Below are 13669 nucleotides of genomic sequence, written 5' to 3' on the forward strand. Positions count from 1 at the left end.
TCCAAACTCTTGCCAATATCTTCCCTTGACTCGACCCATCAGTAAGCCAGTAAGCTGGGAGCCTGGGTGATGCAGTCCAGAGGGGGTCAGTCTCCTTGGGACAGAGCAGGACTAAGCAGAAAGAACATGGGTTGGTGGAGGGGGCAGGAGAGGAGAATAACCAGCACAGTGGTCAAGGATGTCAAAGGCAGCAGAAAAGCCAAGAAGGGGAGGACTGGGAGGAGGCCACTTGTGACTTCTAAGGATCAGATTCAAAGGCATGAACAGCAAAGCCATCTCTAAAATTTTTTTTAAATAACAGAAATACAAGATAGAGAAGCAAGAAGGACTATAATTCTGCAGCCTGTGGAAGAAAAATCACATTCACAGAAAGAGAGACAAAATGAAAAGGCAGAGGACTTTGTACCAGATGAAGGAACAAGATAAAACCCCAGAAAAACAATTAAATGAAGTGGAGATAGGCAACCTTCCAGAAAAGAATTCACAATAATGATAGTGAAGGTGATCCAGGACCTCGGAAAAAGAACAGAGGCAAAGATCAAGAAGATGCAAGAGGGCTTTCCTGGTGGCACAGTGGTTGAGAGTCCGCCTGCCGATGCAGGGGACATGGGTTCTTGCCCCAGTCTGGGAAGATCCCGCATGCCGCGGAGTGGCTGGGCCTGTGAGCCATGGCCGCTGAGCTTGCACGTCCAGAGCCTGTGCTCCACAATGGGAGAGGCCACAACAGTGAGAGGCCCATGTACCACAAAAAAGAAAAAAAAAAAAAAAAAAAGAAGAAGATGCAAGAAATGTTCAACGAAGACCTAGAAGAATTAAAGAACAAACACCTTGAAGAATTAAAGAACAGACAAACAGAGATGAACAACACAATAACTGAAATGAAAAATACACTAGAAGGAATCAATAGCAGAATAACTGAGGCAGAAGAACAGATAAATGACCTGGAAGACAGAATGGTGGAATTCACTGCCATGGAAAAGAATAAAGAAAAAAGAATGAAAAGAATTGAAGACAGCCTAAAAGACCTCTGGGACAACATTAAACCCTACAACATTCGCATTATAGGGGTCCCAGAAGGAGAAGAGAGAGAGAAAGGACCCGAGAAAATACTGAAGTGATTATAGTCGAAAACTTCCCTAACATGGGAAAGGAAATAGCCACCCAAGTCCAGGAAGCACAGAGAGTTCCAGGCAGGATAAACCCAAGGAGAAACATGCCAAGACACATAGTAATCAAACTGACAAAAATTAAAGAAAAAGAAAAATTATTAAAAGCAACAAGGGAAAAATGACAAATAACATACAAGGGAACTCCCAAAAGGTTAACAGTTGATTTCTCAGCAGAAACTCTACAAGCCAGAAAGGAGTGGCATGATATTTTTAAAGTGATGAAAGGGAAGAATCTACAACAAAGATTACCTGGCTAGGATCTCATTCAGATTCGACAGAGAAATCAAAAGCTTTACAGACAAGCAAAAGCTAAGAGAATTCAGCACCACCAAACCAGCTCTACAACAAATGCTAAAGGAACTTCTCTAAGTGGGAAACAGAGAAGGAAAGGACCTACAAAAACAAACCCATAACAATTAAGAAAATGGTAATAGGAACATACATATCGATAATCACCTTAAATGTGAATGGATTAAATGCTCCAACGAAAAGACACAGGCTCTCTGAATGGATACAAAAACAAGACCCATATATATGCTGTCTACAAGAGACCCACTTCAGACCTAGGGACACATACAGACTGAAAGTGAGGGGATGGAAAAAGATATTCCATGCCAATGGAAATCAAAAGAAAGCTGGAGTAGCAATATTCATATCAGATAAAATAGGCTTTAAAATAAAGAATGTTACAAGAGACAAGAAAGGACACTACATAATGATCAAGGGATCAATCCAAGAAGATATAAAAATTATAAATATATATGCACCCAACATAGGAGCACCTCAATACATAAGGCAACTGCTAATAGCTATAAAAGAGGAAATCAACAGTAACACAATAATAGTGGGGGACTTTAATATCTCACTTACACCAATGGACAGATCATCCAGACAGAAAATTAATGAGGAAACACAAGCTTTAAATGACACAATAGACCAGATAGATTTAATTGATATTTATAGGACATTCCATCCAAAACCAGCAGATTACACTTTCTTCTCAAGTGCGCACGGAATATTCTCCAGAATAGATCACATCTTGGGTCACAAATCAAGCCTCGGTAAACTTAAGAAAACTGAAATCATATCAAGCATCTTTTCTGACCACAACGCTATGAGATTAGAAATCAATTACAGGGAAAAAAAGGTAAAAAACACAAACACATGGAAGCTAAACAATATGTTACTAAATAACCAAGAGATCACTGAAGAAATCAGAGGATATCAAAAATTACCTAGAGACAAATTACAATGAAAACACGACGATCCAAAACCTATGGGATGCAGCAAGAGCAGTTCTAAGAGGGAAGTTTATAGGAATATAAGCCTACCTAAGAAATAAGAAAAATCTCAAATAAACAATCTAAACTTACACCTAAAGGAACTAGACAAAGAAGAACAAACAAACCCCAAAGTTAGTAAAAGGAAAGAAATCATAAATCAGAGCAGAAATAAATCAAATAGAAACAAAGAAAACAATAGCAAAGATCAATAAAACTAAAAGCTGGTTCTTTGAGAAGATAAACAAAATTGACAAACTTTTAGCCAGATGCATCAAGAAAAAGAGGGAGAGGGCTCAAATCAATAAAATTAGAAATGAAAAAGGAGAAGTTTCAACAGACACTGCAGAAATACAAAGGATTATAAAAGACTACTACAAGCAACTATATGCCAATCAAATGGACAACCTGGAAGAAATGGACAAATTCTTAGAAAGGTATAACCCTCCAAGACTGAACAAGGAAGAAATAGAAAATATGAACAGACCAATCACAAATAATGAAATTGAAACTGTGATTAAAAATCTTCCAACAAACAAAAGTCCAGGACCAGATGGCTTCACAGGTTAATTCTATCAAACATTTAGAGAAGAGCTAACACCCATCCTTCTCAAACTCTTCCAAAAAATTGCAGAGGAAGGAACACTCCCAAACTCATTCTATGAGGCCACCATCACCCTGATACCAAAACCAGACAAAGATACTACAAAAAAAGAAAATTACAGACCAATATCACTGATGAATATAGATGCAAAACTCCTCAACAAAATACTAGCAAACAGAAATCCAACAATACATTAAAAGGATCATACACCATGATCAAGTGTGATTTATCCCAGGGATGCAAGGATTCTTTAATATACGCAAATCAATCAATGTGATACACCATATTAACAAATTGAAGAAGAAAAACCATATGATTATCTCAATAGATACAGAAAAAGCTTTTGACAAAATTCAACACCCATTTTTGATGAAAAACTCTCCAGAAAGTGGGCATAGAGGGAACCTACCTCAACATAATAAAGGCCATATACGACAAACCCACAGCAAACATCATTCTCAATGGTGAAAAACTGAAAGCATTTCCTCTAAGATCAGGAACAAGACAAGGGTGTCCACTCTTGCCACTATTATTCAACATAGTTCTGGAAGTTTTAGCCACAGCAATCAGAGAAGAAAAAGAAACAAAAGGAATACAAATTGGAAAAGAAGAAATAAAACTGTCACTGTTTGCAGATGACATGATCCTATACATAGAGAAACCTAAAGATGCCACCAGAAAACTATTAGAGCTAATCAATGAATCTGGTAAAGTTGCAGGATACAAAATTAATGCACAGATATTTCTTGCATTCCTATACATTAATGATGAAAAATATGAAAGAGAAATTAAGGAAACACTCCCATTTACCATGGCAAAAAAAAGAATAAAATACCTAGGAATAAACCTACCTAGGGAGACAAAAGACCTGTATGCAGAAAATTATAAGACACTGATGAAAGAAATTAAAGATGATACCAACAGATGGAGAGATATACCATGTTCTTGGATTGAGAGAATCAATATTGTGAAAATGACTATACTACCCAAAGCAATCTATAGATTCACTGCAATCCCTATCAAATTACCAATGGCATTTTTTACAGAACTCGAACAAAAAGACTTAAAATTTGTATGGAGACACAAAAGATCCCGAATAGCCAAAGCAGTCTTGAGGGAAAAAAACCGAGCTGGAGGAATCAGACTCCCTGACTTCAGACTATATTACAAAGCTACAGTAATCAAGACAATATGGTACTGGCACAAAAACAGAAACATAGATCAATGGAACAAGATAGAAAGCCCAGAGATAAACCCATGCACCTATGGTCAACTAATCTATGACAAAGGAGGCAAGGATATACAATGGAGAAAAGACAGTCTCTTCAATAAGTGGTGCTGGGAAAACTGGACAGCTACATGTAAAAGAATGAAATCAGAACACGCCCTAACATCATACACAAAAATAAACTCCAAATGGATTAGAGAACTAAATGTAAGACCGGACACTATAAAACTCTTAGAGGAAAACATAGGAAGAACATTCTTTGACATAAATCACAGCAAGATCTTTTTTGATCCACTTCCTAGAGTAATGGAAATAAAAACAAAAATAAACGAATGGGACCTAATAAAACTTAAAAGCTTTTGCACAGCAAAAGAAACCATAAACAAGACAAAAAGACAACCCTCAGAAGGGGAGAAAATATTTGCAAATGAAGCAATGGACAAAGGATTAATCTCCAAAATATACAAGTAGTTCATGGAGCTCAATATCAAAAAACAAACAACCCAGTCAAAAAATGGGCAGAAGACCTAAATAGACATTTCTCCAAAGAAGACATACAGATTGCCAAAAAGCACATGAAAAGCTGCTCAACATCACTAATTGTTAGAGAAATGCAAATCAAAACTACAATGAGGTATCACCTCACACCAGTTAGAATGGGCATCATCAGAAAATCTACAAACAATAAATGCTGGAGAGAGTGTGGAGAAAAGGGAATTCTCTTGCACTGTAGGTAGGAATGTAAATTGATACAGCCACTATGGAGAACAGTATGGAGGTTCCTTAAAAAACTAAAAATAGAATTACCATATGATCCAGCAATCCCACTACTGGGCATATACTCAAGAGAAAACCATAACTCAAAAAGACACATGCACCTCAGTGTTCATTGCAGCACTATTTACAATAGCCAGGTCATGGAAGCCACCTAAATGCCCATCGACAGACGAATGGATAAAGAAGATGTGGTACATATATACAATGGAATATTACTCAGCCATAAGAAGGAACGAAACTGGGTCATTTGTGGAGACATGGATGGATCCAGAGACTGTCATACAGAGTGAAGTAAGTCAGAAAGAGAAAAACAAATTCCCTATATGCGGAAACTAGCAAAATGGTACAGATGAACTGGTCTGCAGGGCAGAAACAGAGACATAGATGTAGAGAACAAACGTATGGACACTAACGGGGGGAAGCGGCGGGGCGTGGTGGTGGGATGAACTGGGAGATTGGGATTGACATGTATACACTGATGTTTATAAAGTGGATGACTAATAAGAACCTACTGTATAAAAATAAATAAAATAAAATTCAAAAAAATGAAATACAAGATAATAAAAGAACACCAATTGAAGGGGCAGCAGAGACAAATGAGGGGTTTTCAGGACAGGTGAGACTGTACCCATGTGAACATGGAGGAAAAAATGGCTCTGGGGGTGGGAGGGCAGTAGAACTTAAAGATACTGGAAGAGAGAGGACATAGGTGAGAAAGCAAGTTCCTGGGGATTGTCAAAGGCAGGGAGGGGGGAGAGAGAGACAGAAAGAGAGAAAGAGAGAGAGAGAGAGGAGGGAGAGGGAGGGAGAGAGAGAGAGAGAGAGAGAGAGAGAGAGAGAGCGAGCAGTCATCTTGGAAAAGGAAAATGGAAATCTGGGATGGACATAGACAGGAGGAAGAAAGAAAGAATTTAGAGGAAAATATATTGAAGAGGGAGGAAAATAACGCCAGCTACTTTTTTTGAGCACTTGACAATGTGCCATACACATTTACATACCCAGATAGTGAAGCCAACTGGAGAGTTAGGAAACCTGCCCAATAGCTAGTAAATAACAGAGCTGGGCTTACTCACCATAAGAAGCAGAGCCTGTGTGCTTAACCCCTACTCTGTAGTTTCAATTTCTGTCCCACTCAGCCTACCAATCCTACACTCTGCCCCATGCTCAGGCTAGACATCTTCCCCTGCCCCTGCCAGATCTGGATGACTCCTGATCCAATCAAGTGGCAGGTGAGATTCCCTACACCTATGATGCCTTTCACCAGGTTCAGTGCCTGGGTCCCTTCTTCTAAGCTCTGGTGTTCTCAACCAGATCTTCCCTTTGGCTGGACATCCTGCCTCACTATGGCCCCTGGACAGGGGTTGAGATCTTTAGCTTAGAAAATATATCTTAATAATGGGAGAATGGCCTCAGCTGGAAGTGGCGGAGAGTGACAATGCAAATACAAAGAGAGAGGTGGGAGCACGTCAAGTCTGTGAGGGATCAGGAGTGAGAGAGAGTTTGGGGGTGGAAGGCAGGGGTTTGGATCCAGGAAGATGAGATCGAGCAAAAGCAGGACGGGACCAAAGAGGGAAGTGGGAAAAGGAAATCTTAAGTGGCCGCTTAGCAGCAGATGATGTTTGTAGGCTCTAATGTCTGTGGTTGGTGGTGCCAGCTAAGGGTGGAGTGGGTACTGAAAGTCACTCTCTCAAGCCCACTTCTCAGGCAGGGCTGGGCAAGGGATTTCCCAGGTTGGGCTGATGGTGTGCCTGGATAGAGTTTGAGCTGTTTCAGTTTCGAGAAGCTTATTTCCCTGCCAGTTGTTGGCAGCCACACCCTTTCCCATCCCAGGGCCTGTCTGGGTGCTGGCCATGGTCCTGACCGGACTCTTGTACTTCTCTGGCCGCCCAGGTGGGCGAGAGTGGGGATAGGAGGATAACAGAATCTGAAAGAGGGTGAGGATGTTCACATATGTTGATTTATTTCTAGGGAAGGAGGGGGAGTAGAGCTGTGTATTTGAGGATAGTGACGATTTGGAAGAGCTGCTATAGGCAGTTTACTAGGAAACTTCCAGACATTCTGAAAGGGATTACGCAGCAGCTGTGAAGTCTTAGCCAAAGTTAGACATCAGGAGTATGTCATGTTTCCAGTCATGCCTCTGGTTCTAGGGCTTCCCTCAGCAATGGTCACCACTGTATCCAGGAACACTGAGGCACCAAGAGACCTGAGTTCTCCAGCACGTACATGGTAGTTGAATAATGCATGCATACGTGAATGATGGCATTCAGCTGGAATGATGTATTAGAGGGGAAAAGATCTCTGTGCCCAAGTGTGAAGTGGCAGGTATCTTTGAATTCAGATTTAGCAAAAGGAAAGGAAGGACCCTGTGCTTGGGAGTGGGGTGGTGCAGAAATGTTCCTATGCTCAGACATGAGAATTAGGGGATTGAACTACAAATTAGCACAAGCTAAGAGAAGAGAGAGTTTGATGTGCACACGCTGTGAATTCATATGCATGAATTGGCAAAGATTTCTTGGTACCTGCCCTTTGCTATGAGGCTCAGAGGAATAAAAAATATGCTTTTCTCAGGTAGGAAGGATGTGAGAAGAAGAGGTCAGAATGGGGCATAAGTGGGACAGAAAGTAAGATAAAGATTCATGGGATTTCTGAGTTCTGCTTCTGCCTAAGATACAGAAAGCTAGAAACATTTAAAATAGCACCCAAATCATGAAATACTTAGATAGAAATTTAACAAAATATGTGCAAGATTTGTAGGCTGAAAACTATAAAACATTGGTGAGAGAAACCATAGAAGAAATATGTCCACGGATTGGAAGACTCAATAGTGTTCAGATGTCTAGTTCCCTCCACATCGAGCTACAGATTCAGTGTAATCCCATCAAAAGACTAGCAGGCTTTGGGGAGAGTGCAGGGGGGAGAAATTGACACACAGTGTCTAAAATTTACATAACAAACTTACTAGAACAGCTAAAACCATTTTGGAAAGGAACAGTGTAGTTGGATTACTCACATCACCTGATTTCAAGACTTGTTATATAGCCACAGAGAGTGGTCAAGATGGGGTGATATTGGTAAAAGGATAGACACGTAGATCAATGGAACAGAGCAGACAGTCAAGAAGTAGACCTACATGTCAAGGGATTTTCAATAAAGATACTAAGGCAGTTGAATGGAGAAAGGGTAGTCTTCTAAACCATGAGAAGGCTGGTACAGGCAGGACAGTGGGCTGTCCTCTTGGAGGTCTGGGATCCTCAGCACCGCGCTGCTGGGCTGCAGTGGTGGCTCCTCCTCTCCTCCCCTCCCCCACCCCACTCCCCCTCCTTGAATCATAAAGCCAGATCCCAGTTCTGATGATTACTCAACCTCCAGGAGCCGGTTCCTGTGGGCAGCGCCTGACGAGCCTGACCCTCTCCTTCCTGCAGTTCAAGGGAAAGACGAGATCTTGCACAAGGCACCCTGCGTCTGTCCTCCACAAGGGAAGGGTGACATGGAGCCTCTTGGGCTGCTCATCTTGCTCTTTGTCACAGGTAGGATTCCCTTCCTCCGCTGCCTTCTTTCCCTCTCCTTCCTTGAGTATATGGCAAGTGGGTGGGTGGGTAGGGAGCACTGAGCCAAAGTGTGAAGATGGCTGAAATTCTCGGCATGTCCCGCACCCCCTCTTCTCACTGTGCCCCATATTCTTCATCATCTCCCTCTCTCCCCAGCATCAGATTCTTCATGTACGTGGAAGTGTCAGAGGCTGGTGGATTCGGACACCTAGAAAGGGAAGGAGTTCTGATGGTGGCATCTCAGGCACTAGCTAGTAGTTGGGGGAAGTTTTGGGGGGCACTGGTAAGAGCCCCTAAAATTATGAACCACTTAACTAGCCCCAGAAGAGTAGCAGCGTGGGAGGGAGAAAAGAACCTGGTACTGGCAATCTGCATCTTTGGGGTGCCCCTCCTGTGCTCTGAAGGTCCTCTTGTCCTCAGCCCTGGATGGGAGGTGAAGGGGCTGAAGATTTTGTGATTGAGCTGGGGAGACTGGCATCCCAGATTCTTGCACATGATGGCCTTTTCTCGTTGGGGAAGGGTGCCTCTTGCTCCCCCAGAGCAATAGGCATACCTGGGTGAGAGGAGAGACTGTTCCAATGGAGCTGGAGCTTCTTGGCTGGAGGTGGAGTAAGGGAGGGGGATGCGTTGGCCTGCCCAAAGGCAGAGGGATGGACTGGGTAGTATGGAGGGGGCACTGCTCACCAGGTCTTTCTGGTTCCAAAAGACAGGCCACCAGCTCCCCAATCCTTTTTACAAGTTTCTGTCACCATGTGGTTGAAGAGAGGGGAGGCTGAGGCAGAGGGCACTGGGTGGTTCTCTTATAGCCCCTGCCCTGGCAATAGACTGGCACTCTAAGCCCACCCCAAGGAGGGTCCCTAAAATAGCAGCCTCATGTCTCTCCCAAAATAGTTCTGAGACGCATCCCTCCTGAAAGGGGAACAAAGGCACAGAAATAGGGAAGCTGGAAGCTAAAGGTCAGAAAGAGGAGAATGCAGTGCTGGTATGAGCGTGGGCAGCTGCAAAGGAAGCAAGGATGGAGGGCGTGGGGTGGGGGTGCCCAGCCCCACGTGGGACCAGCCCCAGGCCTGAGAGGGTCACTGGCCCTGCTCTCTTGAGATGGAGTGGGAGAGGGGAGGGCTTGATTTCATGTGACAGGAAGAACATGAGTGGACTAGGACTGGAGGGAACTTCAAGACCAAATGTCTCTGGAAATAGGCCCAGAGAGGGTCAGTTATTTCTCTAAAGACGTCCAGCAAGTCCAATGGTGATAAAGCCAGATCCAGGACCCGGGTTTCCTGGTTTCCAGCTTCCTATAAACACATACCTGGGTTATACCACCTTCTCCCAACCTGTGTAAAGGCCTGAGTTCCTTAAGTGTGGGATTTCTGTCTCTTCTGTTCATTGAACATAGTAGGTGTTCAATAAACATTTGGTAAGTGAATGAATGTCTCCTCCCCAGAGCTATCCCGAGCCCACAACACCACGGTGTTCCAGGGCATGGCAGGCCGGTCCCTGAGGGTCTCCTGCCCCTACAACTCCTTGAAGCACTGGGGGAGACGCAAAGCCTGGTGCCGCCAGCTGGGTGAAGAGGGCCTGTGCCAGAAGGTGGTCAGCACTCACCCCTCGTGGCTGCTGTCCTTCCTGAAGAGGCGCAATGGGAGCACGGCCATCACGGATGATGCCCTGGGTGGCACACTCACCATTACTCTGCGGAATCTTCAAGCCCACGACGCTGGCCTCTATCAGTGCCAGAGTCTCCATGGTAGCGAGGCCGACACCCTCAGGAAGGTCCTGGTGGAGGTGCTGGCTGGTGAGTGGGCAGCTGACTGCACCCTGGCCTGCTCTTGGGCCTGGGGTCGTCTTTAGTATCTGAGCACAGGACCACCCTCAGGGCTTTTGGGGACCCTGGGAAATCCCACAGTGTGGATCTTGTCCCTCCCCACCCCACAACTCAGGGTCAACTCAGGGTCGCTGTGGATAGTTGTGCAGGTTGCTAACTGCACAAGGGGGTCACAATCCAGCCCTGCTGTCTCTCTCCAGGTTGTGCTCCCTGGTGGAGGACTGCATCACTTGCAGGAAGGGTACAGTTCTCTAATTTGCCCAAGGCGCCTTATGAGCTAGCTGTGGTCCTGCTTCCCCCAAACAGCTTTATCCATTTGGCATCTGGTTAGGATGTGAGCACTGAGGTGGTCCTTAAGGAGTAGGAGGACATTCACCTATTCCTTCACCCAACCACCCAACGGACCTACCAACATAGATTAAGCACCAACCTGGTACAGAGAAACAACCCTAGAAAGGAACACTGCTGTGACCCTGGGCAACGTGCTTCTCCTCTCTGGGCCTCCATTTCCCCATCTTGAAATGGAGGTCGTGGTGCCTGTGCTGCTGACCCCACAGGGCTCCCATGAGACACAAATGACATGACAGAGTTAAAATTGCTTGGGGGTCAGTGACAGTCGTTGCCCCAGCCTCCTGCTGCTAACTGCTCGGGATCCTCATTTCAGGCTTGACTAGGTGAGATGCGCAGTGGTGGGGTCCTTCTCATCCCTGAGTTTGCACAGGGGATGCCCTTCAGGAAAGCTTTCTGTCTGTGTCTCCGGAATGTGATTGTGTCCCAAAGGACAACAAATCTGAGGTTACGTGTCCCTTTTCTGACTCTCCCCTTGTCCAACTCCTCTCTCCAACATGGCCCCTTATCATGGAAATGAAGGTTGAAAGTAACATTTGTCTAAGGTGGGGAGGGTAGGGGACACCGCCTGCCTTAGACCCCAAACCCTACCACCATGAGAGTAGGGGGCGAGGACACACAGATTTTCAGCCCTATCAGGGTCTAAGGCTCAGCTGACTCCCAAGAGAATAGCAGGAAAAGAATAACAACAACAACAATAATCCATAGCTGGTACAGGCAGCTCGACTGTTTACACAGGACTTTCAAAAACACCCATTATTTCGTTTGATCTTCCTAAAGACCCTGTGTGATGGGAGGGTGGGAGCTGCAGTTACTGAGCTCCCGTGAGGGGATGGGCATTACACAGGATGCTTTCACTGTATCCTGCAACACTATTATTAAGAAGGTGTTCCTAATTGCCCCACTTTACAGGTGAGGAGATTGAGGCTCAGAGAGGTTAACAACTTGATCCACCCAGGGCCATGTCCCAGAGAGCCTCCCCCCACCCAGAGAGGTTCTCCCCACTGTGGCATCAAGGAGGGGGGCTAGAAGCTCACAGGCTCTGTCTCCCACAGACCCCCTTGATTACCAGGACCCTGGAGATCTCTGGATCCCTGAGGAGTCCGAGCGCTTTGAGGATGCCCAGGTGGAGCACAGCATCTCCAGGTATAGTGACAAGTCTTTCCTAAAATCCCTGGGCAGACCTCCACCCTGCAGAGCCAAGGCATGGGGTGGCAGCTGGGGGGTGGCACGTGCCAGAAGTACAAATTCCAAGGCAATGAGACACTAAAGTGTCTGCATGTGATCTTGTCTAAACACCCCTCCAACCAGCCAGTGTGTGTTGGTATGACTGTGCCAGTTGTTAAAATATTGCAAAACTTCCCTAACAGTTTGTAAGTAGCTGCTGCTCCAAGACTGCTGAGTGGTCGGCCTCCCACCCCCTTCCCTGGCAGCCCTCAGACATCTCCACAATTCAGCAACAATGAAACTTTGAGTATTTTAGTACAAAACTGGTACCCTCAGACCCCTGCTTCCCTGATGGGACCAGAATCAGTTCCGACTGGTTCTTGATTGGTGTTTAAACACTGTGAGTATAACCATGAAGTGCACATGTGCATGCAGACACACACACACCATACCACACCATCATGCAGAAAACTGCTCAGCAAGGGAGGTAACTGTTTAAAAGCAGTCAGCAGGCAGATCCATGCCTGGAACTCAGGTCTCCTGACTACAGGTTCCCCCAAGCCCCGCAAAGCCTCATCCAGGGATGGTGCTGGATGGGGAGATATCCTCAACCCCCGGAGCTCCTCGTGTCTCCCCATTCCTTCTATGAGGGCAGATTCCAGTCTGTGGGTCCCCTCATGGCCTCCCACATGTCCTCTTTTTTTTCTCCAAGGAACCTTTCTGAAGAGGAGAGCCCCTTCCCACCCATTTCCATCCTTTTCCTCCTGGCCTGCATCTTTCTCAGCAAGCTTCTGGCAGCCAGCGCTCTCTGGGCTGCAGCCTGGCATGGGCAGAAACGGAGGACACCCCATGCCAGTGGGCTGGACTATGGCCATGACCCAGGTTACCAGCTCCAAACCTTGACAGGTGAGCTTGGAGAGCACGGTGGCCGCTGGGGGCTGGTGAGGTGGTGCTGAGAGGGGCCAAGTGAGTACTCTGTCTGTTGCAGAGCTGAGAGACACGTGACAGGAGGACCCACGGTGGAGGAGAGGCCCAGGAGAGGTCTGCACGGACCACCCCAGCCTGCTGCACACCCGCCCCTTGGCCACCAAGTCTCCTGGTTCTGCTTTCGCAAAAGGCCACTCTGCCTGTACCCTGCTTCTCTTGGCCCCTGGAAGCAGGGATTTGTGCGTGTGTGCACGTGTGTGTGTGTGTGTGTGTGTGCGTGTGCATGGGAGGTGGGAAGGACATCTACCAACTTCTGGACATTGGACATTAAACACTCTCACAAATAAATCCAAGACTTCATGCTTAACTGATGGTTTAGGGTGTCATGAAGGTCTCTTTTGCTACAGGGCTAGGAGAGTGAATTCAGATGAGGAAAAGATAAAAGGTCTGGCTCCTTGGGGCCTAGGGTTTTAGGATATCATGTCCCTCCATTCCCACAGGCTCCAAACTGGCCAATCTTTTTATTCTTCTCTCTCCCTCCCAGAGATCTGATTACCAAGCCCTGCCTCCTCCTGTGGAATTTCTCTAGCATCCTCTCCTCTCCTCCTCCTGCCTCCTGTCCATCAGTTTCCTAGGATTACTGCTGGGCCCCCTGCCCCAGGCCCCCTTCCTCCCTCCACCCCCCTCAAGTCCATCCAATTCCCAGCTGACTCAAACCTCTAGCAAACCTAGAGGTTACTATGTTTGTTACTCCGCCTCCGGAGAAATGGCAAGGGACTGGGTTGCAGAGTGCAGCAAA

General features: G+C 45.7%; 1 protein-coding gene across 1 annotated transcript; it reads left to right on the forward strand.

Annotated features, from left to right (window-relative positions):
* The first annotated feature begins 8421 nt into the window (after window positions 1-8421).
* On the forward strand, window positions 8422-13094 carry TREM2 (triggering receptor expressed on myeloid cells 2). The gene is made up of 5 exons (XM_067753015.1): window positions 8422-8585; window positions 10048-10398; window positions 11832-11922; window positions 12656-12849; window positions 12932-13094. Exons 1-5 carry the CDS (start codon window positions 8546-8548, stop codon window positions 12946-12948), a joined length of 693 nt encoding a protein of 230 aa, XP_067609116.1. The 5' UTR covers window positions 8422-8545; the 3' UTR covers window positions 12949-13094.
* Window positions 13095-13669: the final 575 nt, after the last annotated feature.

This window comes from Pseudorca crassidens, chromosome 10 (assembly GCF_039906515.1).
Source record: "Pseudorca crassidens isolate mPseCra1 chromosome 10, mPseCra1.hap1, whole genome shotgun sequence".
Lineage (NCBI taxonomy): Eukaryota > Metazoa > Chordata > Mammalia > Artiodactyla > Delphinidae > Pseudorca > Pseudorca crassidens.

Coding starts and splice junctions, on each gene's coding strand:
- TREM2 (XM_067753015.1), top strand. CDS start 8,546: ATGGAGCCTCTTGGGCTGCTCATCTTGCTCTTTGTCACAG. Junction 8,586..10,047: donor CATCTTGCTCTTTGTCACAG/GTAGGATTCCCT, acceptor TCTCCTCCCCAG/AGCTATCCCGAGCCCACAAC. Junction 10,399..11,831: donor CCTGGTGGAGGTGCTGGCTG/GTGAGTGGGCAG, acceptor TGTCTCCCACAG/ACCCCCTTGATTACCAGGAC.